Source organism: Amblyraja radiata, chromosome 8, assembly GCF_010909765.2.
Source record: "Amblyraja radiata isolate CabotCenter1 chromosome 8, sAmbRad1.1.pri, whole genome shotgun sequence".
Lineage (NCBI taxonomy): Eukaryota > Metazoa > Chordata > Chondrichthyes > Rajiformes > Rajidae > Amblyraja > Amblyraja radiata.
This window is the reverse complement of record NC_045963.1, coordinates 48,439,594-48,458,362: the sequence shown is the minus strand read 5'-3', so window position 1 is coordinate 48,458,362 and position 18,769 is coordinate 48,439,594. Positions and strand designations below refer to the sequence as shown.

General features: G+C 42.2%; 1 protein-coding gene across 1 annotated transcript in view; it reads left to right on the top strand.

The window, feature by feature from the left end:
• Positions 1 to 18,769, top strand: part of LOC116976495 (solute carrier family 46 member 3-like) — a 97,529-nt gene that overhangs the window by 55,029 nt on the left and 23,731 nt on the right. Inside the window, exons 5-6 of the mRNA XM_033026386.1 lie at positions 7,569 to 7,652; positions 10,711 to 10,867. Of these exons, the coding sequence (XP_032882277.1) occupies positions 7,569 to 7,652; positions 10,711 to 10,867 (241 nt within the window). The remainder of the gene's footprint in view (positions 1 to 7,568; positions 7,653 to 10,710; positions 10,868 to 18,769) is intronic.

The window sequence follows — 18,769 nt, the reverse complement described above, 5'->3', positions numbered from 1 at the left end:
TACCACTTGTTTACACCAGAAATAAAAACAAATGGTCCAATAGAACTCAACAGTTAAATTGAATAATTAAATACTCTAATTGAAATCTCCCACATTCATGAAATTCCACACTCCACAGCTACTGCACTCATTGCTACATTAACCAGTTACAGATTAGTATCCAGAAGATCAGCATTACTAATACTGAATCTCCCACACTGTACATGAATTTAATGGATTAAAAATAACAAAGCTATCCTGGAATAAAATGGTTAGTGTCAGTAATGGTGATCATGAAATGAATGAATTGTTGCAAAATAATTGGTAATGGTATTGGTTTATTTTTGCCATGTGTACCAAGTTACAGTGAAAAATGTTGTTTGCATGCTATCCAGTCAAATCATATGGTGCATGTGTACAATCTAGCCATACACAAGTACAACAGAGAGTGCAAAAATACAAATACTAGAGTGCGGAATATAACATCACAGCGCTACAGTATTGCAGTTAAAGAGAAAGTACATGTAAAAAAAGTGCTGGAACTACAATGAGGTGGGTTTAGAGATTGGGAACAAGAGAGCTACTAAGTTTACTGGAGGACCATTGTGTAGCCTAATAACAGTAGGAAAGAAGCCGTTACTGAATCTGGAGACACATGCTTTTAAGCTTTTGTATCTTCTGCAGATGGGAGAGAGGTGGAGAATATTATTAGGTGTTGATAGTTTGTTGATTATCTTAGCTACTTTCCTGGGGCAATGTGAGGTGTAGGTGGAGTTGACAAGTAGCAGGCTGGTTTCTGCGATGGACTGAGCTGCATCCACAATTTCTTGCAGTCTTTGGCAGAACTGTTGGCAGCTCAAGTTTAGAAATCCTGCATAAATCCTGTAAATGGCCTTCCTGGTTTACCAATGGAGATTTCCAGGATCTAAATTTGCTATCTCTACTTGGTCTAGGTGTACAAATCTGTCAATCTCCACCTTAAAAATATCTTTTGACATGGCCTCCACAGCTGCCTGTGGCAATGAATTCCACAGATGCACCACACTCTGAATAAAGAAATTTCTCCTGTTCTCCTTTTTAAAGGAACGTCCTTTTATTCTGAACCATGGCTTCTGATCCAAGACTTTCCCACAAATGGTAACATCCTCTCCACATTCACTCTATCCAAACCTTTCACTATTTGGTAAGCTTCAATGAGGACCCCCTCATCCTTCTAAACTCCTGTGAGTAAAGGCCCAGAAAAGAAGGCCATAGGGTTCAAAGAGCCTGCTCCAATGTTGAATATGATATGGTTGATTTGAACTTGGTTTCTGCTCCACCTACCCACTTATTTCTCATGACTCTCAATTCTGTGTAGGCTCAAAATCTGTTCATCGCAGGCTTGAATGCTTTTGACCACCTCTTTGTGAAGACTAGATCTGTCATTGAGGTCTAGCTGCTGCTTGCAGATGATATCTCCTCACAGGACATTTGTGACAGCCAATCCTTCAGCTTATCAGTGGGAGGCTACCATATGTAAGTGTGGCAACCTGAACAGCATGGGGAAGCTGGGGTATAGAGAACAGCAGTGGATGACTGGCTGGATCATTCGTCAAGGGCTACTAATTTACAGAACCAGAGACTCAGGTCAAGCTTATCCTCAGATGCTGGCTGTGTGTAGTTTCCAGGGTCTCCCTGTAAATGTATGGATTTCCTCTCAGTCCTCCGGTTTCCACCCACATCCCAAAGACACTTGATTCCATGACTCATTTTTTGCAACTAGAAATGTCTTCATTTGAGCCATGGTCCAATGTTGGTACAGCTGAATGGTAGCCTGTGGGTCTTTGCGTTCAGCGTATGTTGTTGGCTAACCTTTCACTGAGGTACTAAGGGAGTGCTGCAGAGAAGGTGATTAGGGTCCCGGTTCAGTTTACTCGTTTTGGTGGACATGAAAAAGCCCTTTCTCCTTTTGGAAGAAGGTCAGGGCATTTTGGTGTCATGGTCAACATTCAATCCACAAACAGTACCAGGCACTCGCTCCTTAAATGAACACTGATGAGAATATGCATAATAATACTCCACATATACCCATTGTAAACTTTGAGCTTTACTGGATTATAATTCCCAGCTTTGTGTCTTTTTGTTTAATTTTGATCTTCAAGAACTACATCTGTGGTTATGGTCTCGACTGTTTCCTCAACAATCTAGGAGGGATCCCATCTGGGGCAGATATTCTGAAAACAAGCAACATGCACCACTATAGAATCTTTAACATAGTGAACCATTCATATATACTTTACAAGAATATTATCAAACACAATTTGATACCAAAGCATGCAAGGAAATGTAGTTTAGTTTAGAGATGCAGCATGGGAACAGGCCCTTCAGCCCACTGAGTCCGCATCGACCAGCGATCACTATATACTAGCACTATACTACACACTAGGGACAAGTTACAATCTTTACCGAAGCAAATAAATGTGCAAACCTGTACGTATTTGGAGTGCGGGAGGAAACTGGAGCCCTCGGGAAGAATTACAAACTCCGTACAGACAGCACCCGTAGTCAAGATCGAACCCTGGTGATGTAAGGCCAATATTGGAGTCACTCACTGAAAGCTTTGTCAAAGAAGGGTAGGAGAGTCCTACATTTAGGAAAGGGAGAGAGATTTAGTGAGGGAATTCAGCAACTGACAACACACAGACAGAGATTCGTAAGTAAAACCAACAATGTGTTAAAAGCCAGAATGGGATGCATGCCGGGATTTCAAAAGGTGTAATTCCTTACTGTAGCTTTGCATGGAATAGATTCTGTGCCAAGAGGACTTGATGTTGAAACTGAAGACTGATACTGCATTTATCTTGGTTAAATCCAATTTACGTCTGCAATGCTGATTGTTCACTAATGTTCTGGATGGTGCGCTGTGGGATATGTCAGAACCTAATAATTAACCTATTTCGATTTAAGCTTCGTATTGTAATACATGCATTAAGAGCCTGATCTCATGCATTTAATTAACTTGAAGTAGTTAAAAGTCAGGGAAGGCAAATCGACAGATACCTGATCAAGTGATAGATGTAATGTTACACCATTAAGGTATGCTGATAGAGGCCAAGAATGAAGTTATAAAGCATCGCGGCTAGGAAATATCTATGAATAATTTCCTTGGGTAACCAATAAAATGATTGTGGTTTTCAGAGATGTGGTACGGTGCTTATATTTGACTCCCCTTCAGAACATGGAAGAAATGATATGGAAATGGTGATTGTATTTCCTGAAATGAACTGAAGGACTAATCTTATCGATGTGCAATTTTTGTAAATCACCATTCCTGTCTGGGGAACCTTAAAATAAAAGATTACACTGCAGTGTACAGCCAGAGTAGCATGGACTTTTTGCTTCACCAATTTGTTGCAGACACTTGAATTGTCATGCAGGGACATGTGCTTAATGAACTAAAAATTCTTGATGTAAATCTGACATTACTTTAGAGCAGATGACCAGTCTCTCCTCTATCGACCGTTAAAAGCAATTACTTTCAAGCATTTTACACCTAGATCAGCAGGATATGCACTTAAGATTGCTGCGAAACACTGGATGGTATAAATTTTGTCCTCGTAGATGTTCTCTCATGCTTACAATTGTGCATTACTCTTATTAGTCATGCTTCCTCCAGTTAATAGGACAATCTTCTTGCCCGGTATCTGGGAATGTAAGGAATCTGAAATAAAAGTTGTAGCAATTTATGTTATGTTGTTCATGAAAAGCATGGAATGTTTGCTAAATCCAATCGGTTTACTAATGACCTTTGGAGAAGGGAATCTGCCTCCATTTACCCAGTCTGATGTTTGTGGCTTCAAGCAAAGAACAAGTTGCTTGGCATTTAACTGCCCTTCAAAATAGGTCTTAGCAAGTCACTCAAACTAAGTTCAATGCAAGTGAATAATAAATGCTGGCCTTGGCAGCAATATCCAGCTCACATCACTGAATAATAACAATAACTTGTCCTGGATTAACAGTGTGGGGACGCTGAATTTAGGCTGAGGCGCAGTTGTGCAGTTAAAACATAAATCTTTTCTGTAAAGTATTAGATAATATAATATTGCACAGCCTATGACCTATTTAACCAACTAATTTAATTTAATCAACATTGTGAAAGAGGACTGTCTATGAAAAGTCATCAGCCAGAAACATCTATATTACTAAAAGCATGATCTTGACCACTTTCTGTTGTTCTGTATATTGATTTTAGAAAGAACGCTGCCACTTATGGCTGTGATTTTTGGCCATCTTACTCGGAGTTCCCCTCCACTGTGCAGGACAAGAGGATTTTTCCCATCAATGAAAAATAAAAGAGTTATTGGTGTTTAAAAAATGTTGAGATTCTCTCTCCTGAAGGCCACGCCCTTCCGGAGGGACTATAAAACCCGTAAGTGTTGAGTGCCTCAGTCAGTCTCTGCAAGATGGGGGAGCTAGAGGGTCACGTCTCTCAGTCTGAGCTGTGAATAACATTGAACACATGTCTACTAAACTGTGAGTGTGGTTTTACTGACCTTGAGTGCCCTTAATGTGGTTTGAAAATGTGGTTGGTTTGAAATAAAGCACAGCAAATTATTAAAAGTCTAAACATGACACCTTCCTGTTTGCACTGTATGTTGATTTTAGATAAATATACCACTTACGGCTGTGATTTTTGGCCATCTTACTCAGTCCCCCTCCGCTTATCAGGTGCAGAGGATTCTTCCCATCAATGAAAAATATAAGTGTTATTAGTGTTTAAAAAATGTTGAGAATCTCTCTCCTGTCAATAACGCCATGAAGGCCATGCCCCTTGGAGGGGGAGGGATTATAAAATCCGGAAGTGTGGGTGTGGCTCAGTCTCTGCAAGATGTGGGAGAGAGAGGTCACGACTTTGTCTGAGCTGTGAATCAACGGAACACACTGAATGTCTACTGAACTGTGAGTGTGGTGTTTATGTGGTGTTTTGTGGTTTATGGTGGTTTTATGGTGGTTTCACCCTGCTTGAAATGGTATGAAACTGCATTTGAATGTGGTGGCCTTGCACCCTGCTTGAAATGGTATGAAACTGAATTTGAATTTGGTGGCCTTGCACCCTGCATGAAATGGCATGAAACTGCATTTGAATTTTGTGGCCTTCCACCCTGCTTGAAATGGTATGAAATCACTTGAATTTGGTGGCCTTGCACCCTACTTGAAGTGGTATGAAACTGCACTTGAATTCGGTGGCCTTGCACCCTGCTTGAAGTGGTATGAAACTGCACTCGAATTCGGTGGCCCTGCACCCTGCTTGAAGTGGTCGGAAACTGCATTTGAATTCGGTGGCCTTGCACCCTGGTTGAAGTGGTAAGAAACTGCACTTGAATTTGGTGGCCTTGCACCCTGCTTGAAATGGTAGGAAACTGCATTTGAATTTGGTGGCCTTGCACCCTGCTTGAAATTGAATTTCAAGGAATAGCCATGAGTCAACTGCCAGCCCACCAGCCATGAGTGAGCTGCCAGCACATCAGGCTTGAGTGACTGAGCTGCCACCCCAAGAATCCATTTGGCCTACAATGTCCATACTAGCCATCTGGAAACAAGTGCCTTCAGCCCACAACACCCATACTAGCACTCAAGAAAGCTCCCCCCCCCCCCCCCCCCCCCCCCTACTGGCCACTGATATTGGAATTGGTGGAGAGGTGGAATATTGCATTGGGGGACCAGCCCTCCCGTGTGAACATGGGCCCCAATGGGTTCCACTTAGTCTAGTTACCTCTATTTCTTTCTCCACACCCGCTGCCTGACTTTCTCAAGTATTTCCAGTATTTAGGGTTTCACTTGGATAACCCCCTGGTGAAATCCCTGGACTCTTGTGAAAATGGAGAAATGGCTCTTTCATTTTAGTTCTTTTGGAGTCACCAGGGAAAGAGTGGGTCCTTTTGGAGCCAAATGAATAATCCATGCGTGGTGCTAGGTGATGTGCAGTTACATGGTTTCTTGAAAGTGGCGTCTTCTGTAGATAGGGTGGTCAAAAAGTTTTTTTCGCACATTGGCCCTCATCAGTCAGAGCATTGAATATTGAAGTTGGGTGGTCATGTTATAGTTGTATAATTCATTGGTTTAGTTCAGTTTATTGTCACGTGCACCGAGGTACAGTGAAAAGCTTTTTCGTGGCGTATTATCCAGTCAGTGGAACGACTATATATGATTACGATCAAGCCGTCCACAGTTTACAGATAGAGGATGAGGGGAATAGTGTTGAGTGCAAGATAAAGTCCAGTGACGTCCGATTAAAGATAGTCTGAAGGCCTCCAATACGGTAGAGGCCACTTTAGGGGGAAAGAGTGTAGAGAAGATTTACAAGGATGTTGCCCTGACTCGAAGGCTTAAGTGACAGGGAAAAGTTGGGCAGCTAGGACTCTATTCCTTGGAGCGCAGGAGGATGAGGGCTGAACTTATAAAGGTGTACAAAATCATGAGAGGAATAGATCAGGTAAATGCAGAGTCTTTTGCCCAGAGTAGAGGAGTCGAGAACCAGAGGACATAGGTTTAAAGCGAGGGGGAAAGGATACAATAGGAAGCCGAGTGGTAACTTATTTTACACAAAGAAGTTCTATGGAACCAGCTGGCGGGGGAGGTAGTTGAGGCAGGTGCTGTCAAAACATTTAAGGGACATTTGGACAGGTACACGGATAGGACAGGTTTAGAGGGTTATGTGGCAAGTGTGGGAAGGTGGGACTAGAGTAGATGGGGCATGATGGTCGGCGTGGGCAAGTTGGGCCGAAGGGCCTGTTTCCACATTGTATGACTCTAAGTAAACAAACTGATACCTGCAATGATGGCTTGCTTGCCATCTTGATTGTAAACAGATCAAATTGTTGTTCGAACATTGTGCCGTTCTTGGAATCTTATAAAATATCAAAACCATGACATAGATTACAGTTAATCCCTTTCAATAGGTAAGAACCCCAAAGTGAGAGTTGGATTAGATAGTTTACAGGAGCCTTACCTTGGTAATCCTCTTGAATCAGAAACAGCTCAGTTCAAATCCCCATCAGGGAACATTGTACAATTTAGGATGATTTAGCGTTTCAGTGCAATATTGAGTGAGTGCTTTTGAGCAGGAAATCTGTCTTTTGATTGAAATATTCAACTGTGAGCCTTTTGCATAAAAGATCCCCAGGCCAAAACGGAGGGAGAACAGGAAACTTTTCTATGATGTCCTGGATAATATTTGTCTTTCAGTATCAACAAAATACATCATTTGGTTAATCTATTAACGTATCTAGCTGCATACAAGTTGGCTGCTGCATTTCATTATTGTACAGTAGAGCATACAGGTCACATATAGTCCTCAATGGCATATGTTAAATGTGCAGTATTGTCGCAGATTCATGTTTTACACTTTCAGAAATTTTGACTGAAAAGTATGTGCATAATACTGCAGCAATGCAGAAATGAAGTCTAAAAGTGTGATATAAATGCAATATTTTAACATTTCAAACTGCTCAACCCTCCTCTAGTCATCTGCATAGGAAGAAGCAAAATTAATCTGCATTTCTTAATGAACAAAATACATTGATTGTGTTTTTGAAATATTAATCTTTCAGGTGCCATAATGAATAGTCTCTCTGGATTCTCCGGACCAGTACTTCATTCTGTGGCATCACGTATTGTGGAACAAAATGAACAAGGTCAATATTGCAATTTTGCTTACAAAATAATTACGTTTAATGATTTTATTATAATTCAATTTGATTTGCTTTCATTACAAATGTTTTGAAATGTGAACTTAATCTGACTCCTTTAATATTATAACACTAAAAATTGGACGAGTGGTCAATATTTTCTTATAAATCTTATAAAGCAACTCTAACAAAGACATGGATGATTACTTTCTGTTATGCTAGGAATAAATGGTACTGCAGGCATGTTTGCTCACTCTTGTTATGAGCACACAAATAAAGTAAAACCATTTCAAAAATTGTAGATGCTGTAAAGCCCCTAACCCACTTTCACAACCTAATCCGTGACCTCTGCCGACTTTAAACGACTTTAAAAAAAATCTACGGCCTCCTACGACTATGTTGAAGACCTCCCACGACAATGAAGAAGACATCCTTCGACCTCCTTCGACTATGTTGAAGACTGGCTTCGACCATGTATGTATTACTGCTGTTTGCAGTAGCCCTTTTGCTTCAACAGCCTTTTAAGAAAGGCAGAAGGGGAAGAGCAAGGGTGACGAGGAAGCACAAGAAGAGGTCTCAATGGGTGAATGGAGATGATGTGATGGACTGTCCCAGTACACCAGATGACTGGAAGAGAGTGGCACTGGGCTTTGCTAAAAGATGGAACTTTAAGCACACATGTGGGGCAGTGGATGGCAAGCATGCCATTCTGGTCCCTGTCCCTGTACCCCTCATTTTCCTTTTCGTACAGGATGGCATTCTGCTGGAACCATTCCTCAAGGTCCCCCTCCTGCTGCCTGGTGAAGGTGTAGGGCACAACCTTCCTCCAGCCCTCCCTCACCACTAATGGGGCATCTGCCTCTGATGCTGTGTCAGACACAGGAGAAAGGGCTGCTTGGTGCCTTCAAATGAGGCAGTGAAGGATGGGGTGGTGGTGGGGACATATACTACCACCCTGGTCTCCTCCTCCAGGGGTCTCTCATGCAGGGCTACCTCCTCCTGCACTATCACCTCCTGTGGCATCACCTCCTGCCACTCCTCCTCTTGGGTGGGCAACACCTGCATGGCCGTTTGTTTTTAGTGTTGTGCCCTCCCCCTGCGCTGTTGCCTTTTTGGTGCCATCTCTAAAACACAAGACTCCTCTCCAAAAAACTCTCCAGCTATGAATGAACATGCCTAGGAGTGACAGAGGTGACGTTCTGCTGTTTAAACAACCTTTTTTTCACCCCGGAGCTCTTACCTTCGACTGCCTCCGACCACCTACGACAACCTACGACCAGCATTACGACCTACTACGACCTACCTACGACCTAAAAAGTATCGATTTTTTCCATGCCGACCTTTTTTTTAACTCGTGGACATTTTTTATCAGGTTAGAAAAAACACGGCGACCTACTTGATGTCACGAGTACCTACGACTAGCATCACAACCTGCTACGACCTACCTACGACCTTGTGGCGACCATGCTGCGAGTATGAGTCAAGGGCAATCTCGGCAAAGGTCGTGAATTAGGTCGTGAAAGTGGGATGAGCTTCATTCTGAAATGAAAACAGGAAATGCTGGAAATACTCAGTATCTTAGTCAGTTGTATGGAGAGTTAGTGATGCTTCACTTTGATTTCCAGTCATCAGTTCTATATATTTATTTGGAATAATGCACTTAACTGGAAAGCATAAAAGTTGGTTGTTTTCTAGGGAGTTTGCTAATTCATGAAGAAAAGATCCTAAGATGTTTTGTTACTCTATCCAAAGATTTAACGGACTATTTTTCACCAAACTAGAAACAGACACTAAAATAAGGGCAAAATTGCTTGAAACACTCAGCTGGTCAGCTGCAGCTGTGGAGAGAGAAACAGGCCTTTGGTTTCGAACTGGAAATTTGTTATGCTGCAATGCTATTTCTCTCTCCATAGATTTTTTCAGCAATTTTACTTTATATTCTGATTTCCTGCATCTAATCCATTTAAAAAAGAAAGAAAACAGCAGCAGATGCTAGAAATCTGAAACAAAAGAGAAAGTGGACACCACTGTGGTGCAGCTGGTAGAGTTGCGGCCTAACTGAGCCAGATACCTGGGCTTAATCCTGACCTTGAGTGCTTTCTGTGTCAACTTTACATTTCCCCCCTGGGACCACAGTTAGTTTTTCCCAGGTACTCTGGTTTCATGGAACAGAACAGCACAGGAACAGGTCCTTTGGTCCACCATGTGTGTGCCAAAATTGATATACTGGAGCTTAAACTCAGATATCCGGTCTTATGAACAGCTTCCTCCCCATTGCTGTCTGACTCCTGAACCAATCACCTCTTTCACACCCTATTCTCCATGGTGCTGCCAAGTGCTCTTATTCTTACCGCTGCCTCATTTGGTTACTCTGATATTGTACTTTAGCAGCAGGATCTACCAACAGCACTTCAATCTCACAACAGCCCCTCTCAAAATGGCTGCTCCAAAATCACCACTCCTCTGGAGCCTTGCTCCCTTTTAGGCTGAGGCTGTTTGGCTTGAAAAATAGGTCAATGATCATTTAGATATCAAAAGTTAAGTTAAAGAAAATGTCTCTTTTTTGTCAATATTTTGTATTCCAATTCTTCTGTTCTACCTATAACTTCCAAATATATTTGTGCATTTGGTCTGTAGCAGTGGCTGTGGTGTAGCGGAGCTACTGTTTTTCAGCTTCAATAACCCAGATTCAGTGTATTTACCCAGGTTCGGTCCCAATGTCGGGCACTGTCTGTGTGGGGTTTGCATGTTTTCCCAGTGGATGTATGACTTCCTCTGGGTTTCTCCCACATCCCAAACACCTGCTGGTAGATTAATTGGCCACGGTAAACTGCCTCTAGTGTAGGTGGGTGGCAAGACACATTGCAGGGCAAGTTGACAGGCAAGTGAGAGGAACTAGGCTACAAGGAAATAAACAAGGGGATGGGACTTATTGGGCTAGGTGGTCAAATAGTAATGTAAAACAGGTTAGAGATTTGTGATATTTTAGCTGCAACTGGGTTTGTCTGGTAGTTTTGATTGTGATCTAATATTGGTCACCATAGTTATTTTCTTTTATGAATAGGTGCGATGTTTTCTTGTTTGGCTTCTCTCGAAACAATCTGTGTTATAATTGGAGCAACTGCATTTGATACACTTTATCCTCAAACACTCTCAACTTTGCCTGGATTTAGCTTCATTGTGATGGCAGGCTTCCAAGTGATCCTATTGATCCTTGTACAGTAAGTGGCTCGTTATTTTTGGCCTCCTTATGTATGTGTCCATGTTTGTGTGTGAAATAATGGACAATAAATAATAGAAGGATGAGAGGGTATCTTATTGAAACATATAAGATTATTAAGGGATTGGACACGCTAGAGGCAGGAAACGTGTTCCCGATGTTTGAGGGAGTGCAGAACCAGGGGCCACAGTTTAAGAATAAGGGGTAGGCCATTTAGAACGGAGATGAGGAAAATCATTTTCACCCAGAGAGTTGTGAATCTGTGGAACGCAGTGGAGGCCGATTCTCTGGATGCTTTCAAGAGAGAGTTAGATAGAGTTCTTAAAGATAGCGGAGTCAAGGGATATGGGGAGAAGGCAGGAACGGGGTACTGATTGTGGATGATCAGCCATGATCACAGTGAATGGTGGTGCTGGCTCAATGGGGCAAAATGGCCTACTCCTGCACCTATTGTCATGGTCCATTCAATATTTCCCGTTAATACCCTCTACCTTCATTTTAGTAACAGCATCAGTTCTAATTTCGTAGCATCCATCATATTTCCTTTCTCAATCCCATTTTCCTTGATGAAAGAATGCTATTACTCATGGCATGTCTTTTGCAAATCCATGCAGGCTATCCTTAATAATTAATGATTCTACCAAGAGTAATATTGACCTTAAAGTGACCTGTACGTTTGTCCACATTTAATGTTATACTGAAGGCCCGTAAACCACATTTACCTGCTCCTCTGATTTGTGCAGTGCCATTCTATTCTCATGTACCCTGTACCTATTATGTTCCTCTATCTCTGTGAACACAGATACGAATTACTAATTTATCAGCTACACTTTTCTTTCATCCTTCATGAAAGATTTATCTTCTCTCTAATTTCTCCTAACCCAGCTCAAAATCGATGTCATCCGTGTTTGTGTTTACAAATCCTGTTACTTGCCTTTTGAGTACCCTGCATTTTTTTTCTTCTTTCACTCTTACAATTCATTATCTTTGTTTTACATCTCCATTATGTTTTATGTTTGAGCAAACAACAAACTTCTGCAGGAACTCAATGGGTCTGGCATTATCTGTGCAGGAAATGGGCAGATGATGTTTTCAGTCGGGACCCAACCTGAAACATTGTCTGTCCATTTCCTTTTCAGGTGCTGCCTGACAAGCTGAGTTCCTCCAGGAGTTTGTTTTTTGCTCAAGATTCCAGCATTTGCAGTCTCTTGTGTCTGCATGTTGCTTGCTTGGTTGATTATCTATAATTGATTCTAGATGCGTCCTGTAACTTTAGTTTCCTGTCTATGCATTTCCAACCTTTTCTGCATAGACAGTAGCTATCTATGAAGCTTGAGCCAAAATGGATCTTAACCATATAACCATATAACCATATAACAATTACAGCACGGAAACAGGCCATCTCGACCCTTCTAGTCCGTGCCGAACACGTATTCTCCCCTAGTCCCATATGCCTGCGCTCAGACCATAACCCTCCATTCCTTTCCCGTCCATATAACTATCCAATTTATTTTTAAATGATAAAAACGAACCTGCCTCCACCACCTTCACTGGAAGCTCATTCCACACAGCCACCACTCTCTGAGTAAAGAAGTTCCCCCTCATGTTACCCCTAAACTTCTGTCCCTTAATTCTCAAGTCATGTCCCCTTGTTTGAATCTTCCCTACTCTCAGTGGGAAAAGCTTATCCACGTCAACTCGGTCTATCCCTCTCATCATTTTAAAGACCTCTATCAAGTCCCCCCTTAACCTTCTGCGCTCCAAAGAATAAAGCCCTAACTTGTTCAACCTTTCTCTGTAACTTAGTTGCTGAAACCCAGGCAACATTCTAGTAAATCTCCTCTGTACTCTCTCTATTTTGTTGACATCCTTCTAATAATTAGGCGACCAAAATTGTACCCCATACTCCAGAATTGGCCTCACCAATGCCTTGTACAATTTTAACATTACATCCCAACTTCTATACTCAATGCTCTGATTTATAAAGGCCAGCACACCAAAATCTTTCTTTACCACCCTATCTACATGAGATTCCACTTTCAGGGAACTGTGCACAGTTATTCCCAGATCCCTCTGTTCACCTGCATTCTTCAATTCCCTACCATTTATTATGTACGTCCTATTTTGATTTGTCCTGCCAAGATGTAGCACCTCACACTTATCAGCATTAAACTCCATCTGCCATCTTTCAGCCCACTCTTCCAACTGGCATAAATCTCTCTGTAGACTTTGAAAATCTACTTCATTATCCACAACCCCACCTATCTTAGTATCATCTGCATACTTACTAATCCAATTTACCACACCATCATCCAGATCATTGATGTACATGACAAACAACAGTGGACCCAACACAGATCCCTGTGGCACCCCACTAGTCACTGGCCTCCAACCTGACAACCAACCATCCACCATTACTCTCTGGCATCTCTCATTCAGCCACTGTTGAATCCATCTTGCTACTCCACCATTAATACCCAACCATTGAACCTTCTTAACCAACCTTCCATGAGAAACCTTGTCAAAGGCCTTACTGAAGTCCATATATACAACATCCACTGCTTTACCCTCATCAATTTCCCGAGTAACCTCTTCAAAAAATTCAAGAAGATTAGTCAAACATGACCTTCCAGGCACAAATCCATGTTGACTGTTCCTAATCAGACCCTGTTTATCCAGATGCTTATATATATTATCTCTAAGTATCCTTTCCATTAATTTGCCCACCACTGACGTCAAACTAACAGGTCTATAATTGTCAAGTCTTCTAATGTTTTTGCAGTTTCCCCGCTTGAAAGGGATTTGATTTATCTACCCCGAAATGATGAACTGGATTCACTCAGACCAAACACTTCTTTTCCACCTTTTTTTTATTTTCTCCTTCTTTTATTTTGGCAGATTAGTCCTTAGCAGTTTTAGTCTTTACCATTTTTGGTCTTTATCAGTTTTGGTCTTTAACAGTTTTGGTCTTTAACAGTTTTGGTCTTTAACAGTTTTGGTCTTTAACAGCTTTGGTCTTTAACAGTTTTGGTCTTTAACAGTTTTGGTCTTTAACATATGCACTTTACATAGGCAACAAACATTATCATCACCCTGTCATCTTGGTTAACAAACACCACCAATATCAACACGTTAGCCAGACAAGTTTCTCAGCTTTTAAATGGTTAAACAGAGTCTCTGGGGCTGCAGTCTTCGACTCAGTCCATTTAGAGTTCAGTCCTTACCGGCTGCCAATCGGGTCTGTAGAAAATCAGTCCTGCTTGCCTTTTCTGGCTCTCGCGGCAGTCTTTTTGGACAGTCTTTTTGATTTACTGTTCAAGTTCTCTGCTCGTAAGTTTCTTGTCTCTCCTTCACTGGCTTCTGGTGCTCTGTGCCCTTTTGACCCCCGGGCAGAACTCGGCAGGCTGGGGTTCCGCCCACTTTAATCACTGTCTCGTGATTTCAATTGTAGCATTTCTCTGCACCTGTTATTTCATTTCAGTTTGACTTGACAATAATTGCTAGGTTTACTCTTAGACCCCTTTTTAAACAATGGAACAACATGCGCAGTACGCCAATCCTCCGGCACTATTCCCGTTTCTAATGACATTTGAAATATTTCTGTCATAGCCCCTGCTATTTCTACACTAACTTCCCTCAATGTCCTAGGGAATATCCTGTCCGGACCTGGAGACTTATCCACTTTTATATTTCTCAAAAGTGTCAACACTTCCTCTTCTTTGAATCTCATAGTTTCCATAGCTACTCTACTTGTTTCCCTTACCTCACATAATTCAATATCCTTCTCCTTGGTGAATACCGAAGAAAATAAATTGTTCAATATCTCCCCCATCTCTTTTGGCTCTGCAGATAGCTGTCCACTCTGACTCTCTAATGGACTAATTTTATCCCTCGTTATCCTTTTGCTATTAATATAGCTGTAGAAACCCTTTGGGTTTACTTTCACCTTACTTGCCAAAGCATCCTCATATCTTCTTTTAGCTTTTCTAATTTCTTTCTTAAGATTCTTTTTACATTCTTTATACTCCTCAAGCACCTCATTTACTCCATGCTGCCTATAATTATTGTAGATCTCCCTCTTTTTCCGAACCAAGTGTCCAATTTCCCTTGAAAACCATGGCTCTTTCCGATTTTTACTATTTCCTTTCAATCGAACAGGGACATAAAGATTCTGTACTCTTAAAATTTCACCTTTAAATGTACTCCATTTCTCTTCCACATCTTTCCCATAAAACAAAATGTTCCAATTTACTCCTTTCGCATCTCCTCAAAGTTAGCCTTTCTCCAATCAAAAATCACAACCCTAGGTCCGGTTCTGACCCTCTCCATAATTATATTGAAACTAATGGTATTGTGATCACTGGTCCCGAACTGTTCCCCAACGCATACCTCTGCCACCTGACCCGTCTCATTTCCTAACAGGAGGTCCAGCACCGCTCCTTCTCTAGTAGGTACTTCTATGTATTGCTGCAAAAAGAAGCCTCTCTTGTTTGAAAGTATCCTATAATTTCATGGTGTGTGCTTTCCCTTTCCAACATTTCCTCTCGAACAAATAAAAAATGCATTCCTGTTCTATCATCTTTTCAGTTATGAAAATTGAATGATTGTTTTTTCTTCATGCATTGTACCGTATCTACTTGCCTCATTTTTCTCCCTTGAACTTTAAACAGCAGTTTGCATTGAACTAAAGGCAGCCTTTCTCCCACAAATGAATATTAAAAACATAATGATTTCCATGCATTTGAGGCTATTGAGATCTCATCTGCGTGAACAATTGGTTGAAAAATAACTTGTATTGCAAGATCCTGGACATTTTCATTAGACTACGAAGGAGCAATATTTCACAGTTTAATTTTCTTATACTTTTGCCTATGGCTTGTCATTTCTCTCAAGATTAATTAACTTTTTGCAAATAGTAGCACTCATTTTTTATTTGTATAATGAAATTAATTGGCCCTGTGATCTGTGCGACTAACTAACTAATGAGATATAGAGTTGTCAGATTAATTTGTAAATCCGAACGTTTGGATTGTTTTTGGTTGGGCGGTTTTGATGATGCGTGCTGCTGGTGTAAGTGTGTGGGAGTGCATCGAAGATAAGAATGGGATGAAAAAAAGAACACTTCACTCATCAAACCCATTCTTTCCATTTACCATGGGTAATTATTCTAAAAATAAAATTGCTTAGTATCTGAAAAGAAAGGGTTGGAATTTAATTATGGTTTATAGTGATGATATATTTGATATTATGAAAGATAAAAAAAACTACTAAAGATTAAATATCAACAGTCTTAATCCAAGTGAGAATAATCATTCAACATGTTTTATTTAGATTTCCTTAAATAAAGTTGGGCAACTAACTTTAGCAGTGGTCAGCGTCACTTTGACCCTTGCTTCAACCACCAACCCCTGCGGCAAGTTCCAGGCATTCATCACCCTCTGTGTGAAAAAACCTGCCCCGTACATCTCTTTTAAACTTTGCTGCTCTCGCCTATGCCCTCTAGTATTTGATATATTCCATCCCGAGAAAAATATTCTGACTATCTACTTTATTTATGCCTCTCAAATTTTTATATAGTTCTATCAGGTCTACCTGCAACCCCGTTCCAGGGAAAACAATCCATGTCTGTCAATCATCTCCCTGTAGCTAATACAATACAATACAATACAATACGGTTTTATTCGTCACATTGTACATAAGTGAAATGAATTTGCCAGCAGCGGTACAATGATAAAGAACACACAATAAAAATGTAACACAAACATCCACCACAGCATTCATCACTGTGGTGGAAGGCACAAAATTGGCCAGTCCTCCTCCATTTTCCCCTGTGGTCGGGACCTCAACCCTCCGCAGCCATCGCTGCGGGCGTCCAGATGTGCAGGGAGGTAAAAGTCCAGGTAAGTCCAGAGTCGGCTCTTCCCCACCGGAGACCGCGGCTTTAGGTTGGTGTAGGCCGCAGGCCGGCGGTCGAAGATTTAAAGTCCCCGCCGCGCCGCAGCCAGAAGCACCGCAGACCGCAGGGCCGGCGGTCGGAGCTCCCCTCCAGGGGTGATGGTAAGTCCATGCCACGCCCGCGATAGAAGTAGGCCGCGGGCCGGCATTCGGAGCTTCTTCTTCCCCCCGGGTCCCCCACGAGGGATCCCAGGCTGCGGACGCCGCGCCAGTTTGAGCTCTGCAGACCGCGACTTCAGACTGCCGGCTGCTTCGGGCCAGCGAAACGGAGCGCACCCCTCCGGCGAGCTCCAGCGAGGGCTCGCCCGCTCCACACCGAGAGTCCACGCTGCGCCCGCCGCTGAAGCCCCAGGCACGTCTCCGGGAAAGGCCCCGCCGTTCCTTGCTGTTAGGCCACGGGGGAGGCGACATGGAAAAAAACCCTAATCCAGGCATCATTCTGGTAAACCTCCTCTGCACCCTCTCCAAAGTCTCCATATCGTTCCTATAATGGGGCAATCAGAACTGTGCACAATATTCCAAATGCAGCCTAACCAAAACTTTATAATAAATCCCACATAAACATCAATGATAAGATGCTTTCAATATGCCAGCATGTATTTGGTTAATTTTGGAAGAAGGTGTTTGAAGATTTAGATTAGATTAGATTAGATTAGATAGCCTTTATTGTCATTCAGACCGAAGTCTGAACGAAATTGAAGCAGTCATACATACAATACAATACAATAAAAAGCAACAATAAACACATATTAACATCCACCACAGTGAGTCCACCCAGCATCTCCTCACTGTGATGGAGGCAAAAGTCTTAGGTCTCCAGTCTCTTCCCTCTTCTCCCTCTGCGCTGAGGCGATGCCCCAGACCTGGCACCAAACTCACAAACCCACAGTTCTGCTCTCACTCCCCTCCACTACAGACGAAACACAAACTACTCAACGTGGACAAAGAGCGCAGAGCCCCAGTCTATGTAGTGGAAGGAGCAAACCACCTCACTAACCACCCGGCTGCCTGCTCTGTCAGGTGCCTTCTGCTCCGTTTTATGGAAGAGTCTCTACTTCTCACATTGGACACACCTGAACCCACTAAACCAGAGAGGAACGCCTAATAACAGGATGACATTCTATATGGTCCAATGTGGCAAAGTTTGGTTTAAAAGATCAAAGGTTCCTTCCAGCCTGGCTCTTGCAAGAACGTCATTTCTTATTCTCAATTTCTCTGTCTCCGCCACATCTGCTCCCAAGAAGATGTTTTTCATTCTAGGAAATCCAAAATGTCCTCTTCCTTTAGTAATTATGGTTTCCCTCTGCTGTTGTGGATACAGTCTTCATCCATGTCTCCTATACCTTCCAGTCTGCTCCCGTTTCCACCACAGACAGAACAAGGTTCCGCTGATCCTCACCTTTCATCCCACCAGCCTCCGCATCCAACACACCATTCTCTGACATTTCCGCCACACTTACGTGAACCCACCACCAGTCTTGTCTTCCCATCTGCACCCCTTTTGGCTTTCCTTAGAGACCACTCGCTCAGCGACTCCTTGGTTCACTCATCCTTTCCTACCCAAACCGCCCCCTTCCCATGCACTTCTGCCAGCAACCGCAGAAGATGCAACACTGGTCCCTTCACTTGCTCTCTCACTTCCATCGAGGAACTCCAGCATTCCTTCCACATTAGGTAGAGGGGTTCACATGCACCTTTTCCAATCGGCGAGACCAAGCATAGATTAGGCAATGGTTTTGCTTCACACTTGCACTCTGTCCGCCAAGGCTTGATGGAGCTTCTCTTTGCGATGCATTTTAATTCCCTTTCCCATTCCCATTTTGATCTCATTTTTCATGTCTTCCTTCATTGCCAGAGTGAGGCCACACACAAATTGAACACGCCTCATATTCCACTTGGATATCTTACAATCTGATGCTATGAGCATTGAAATCTCCAATTTCAATAC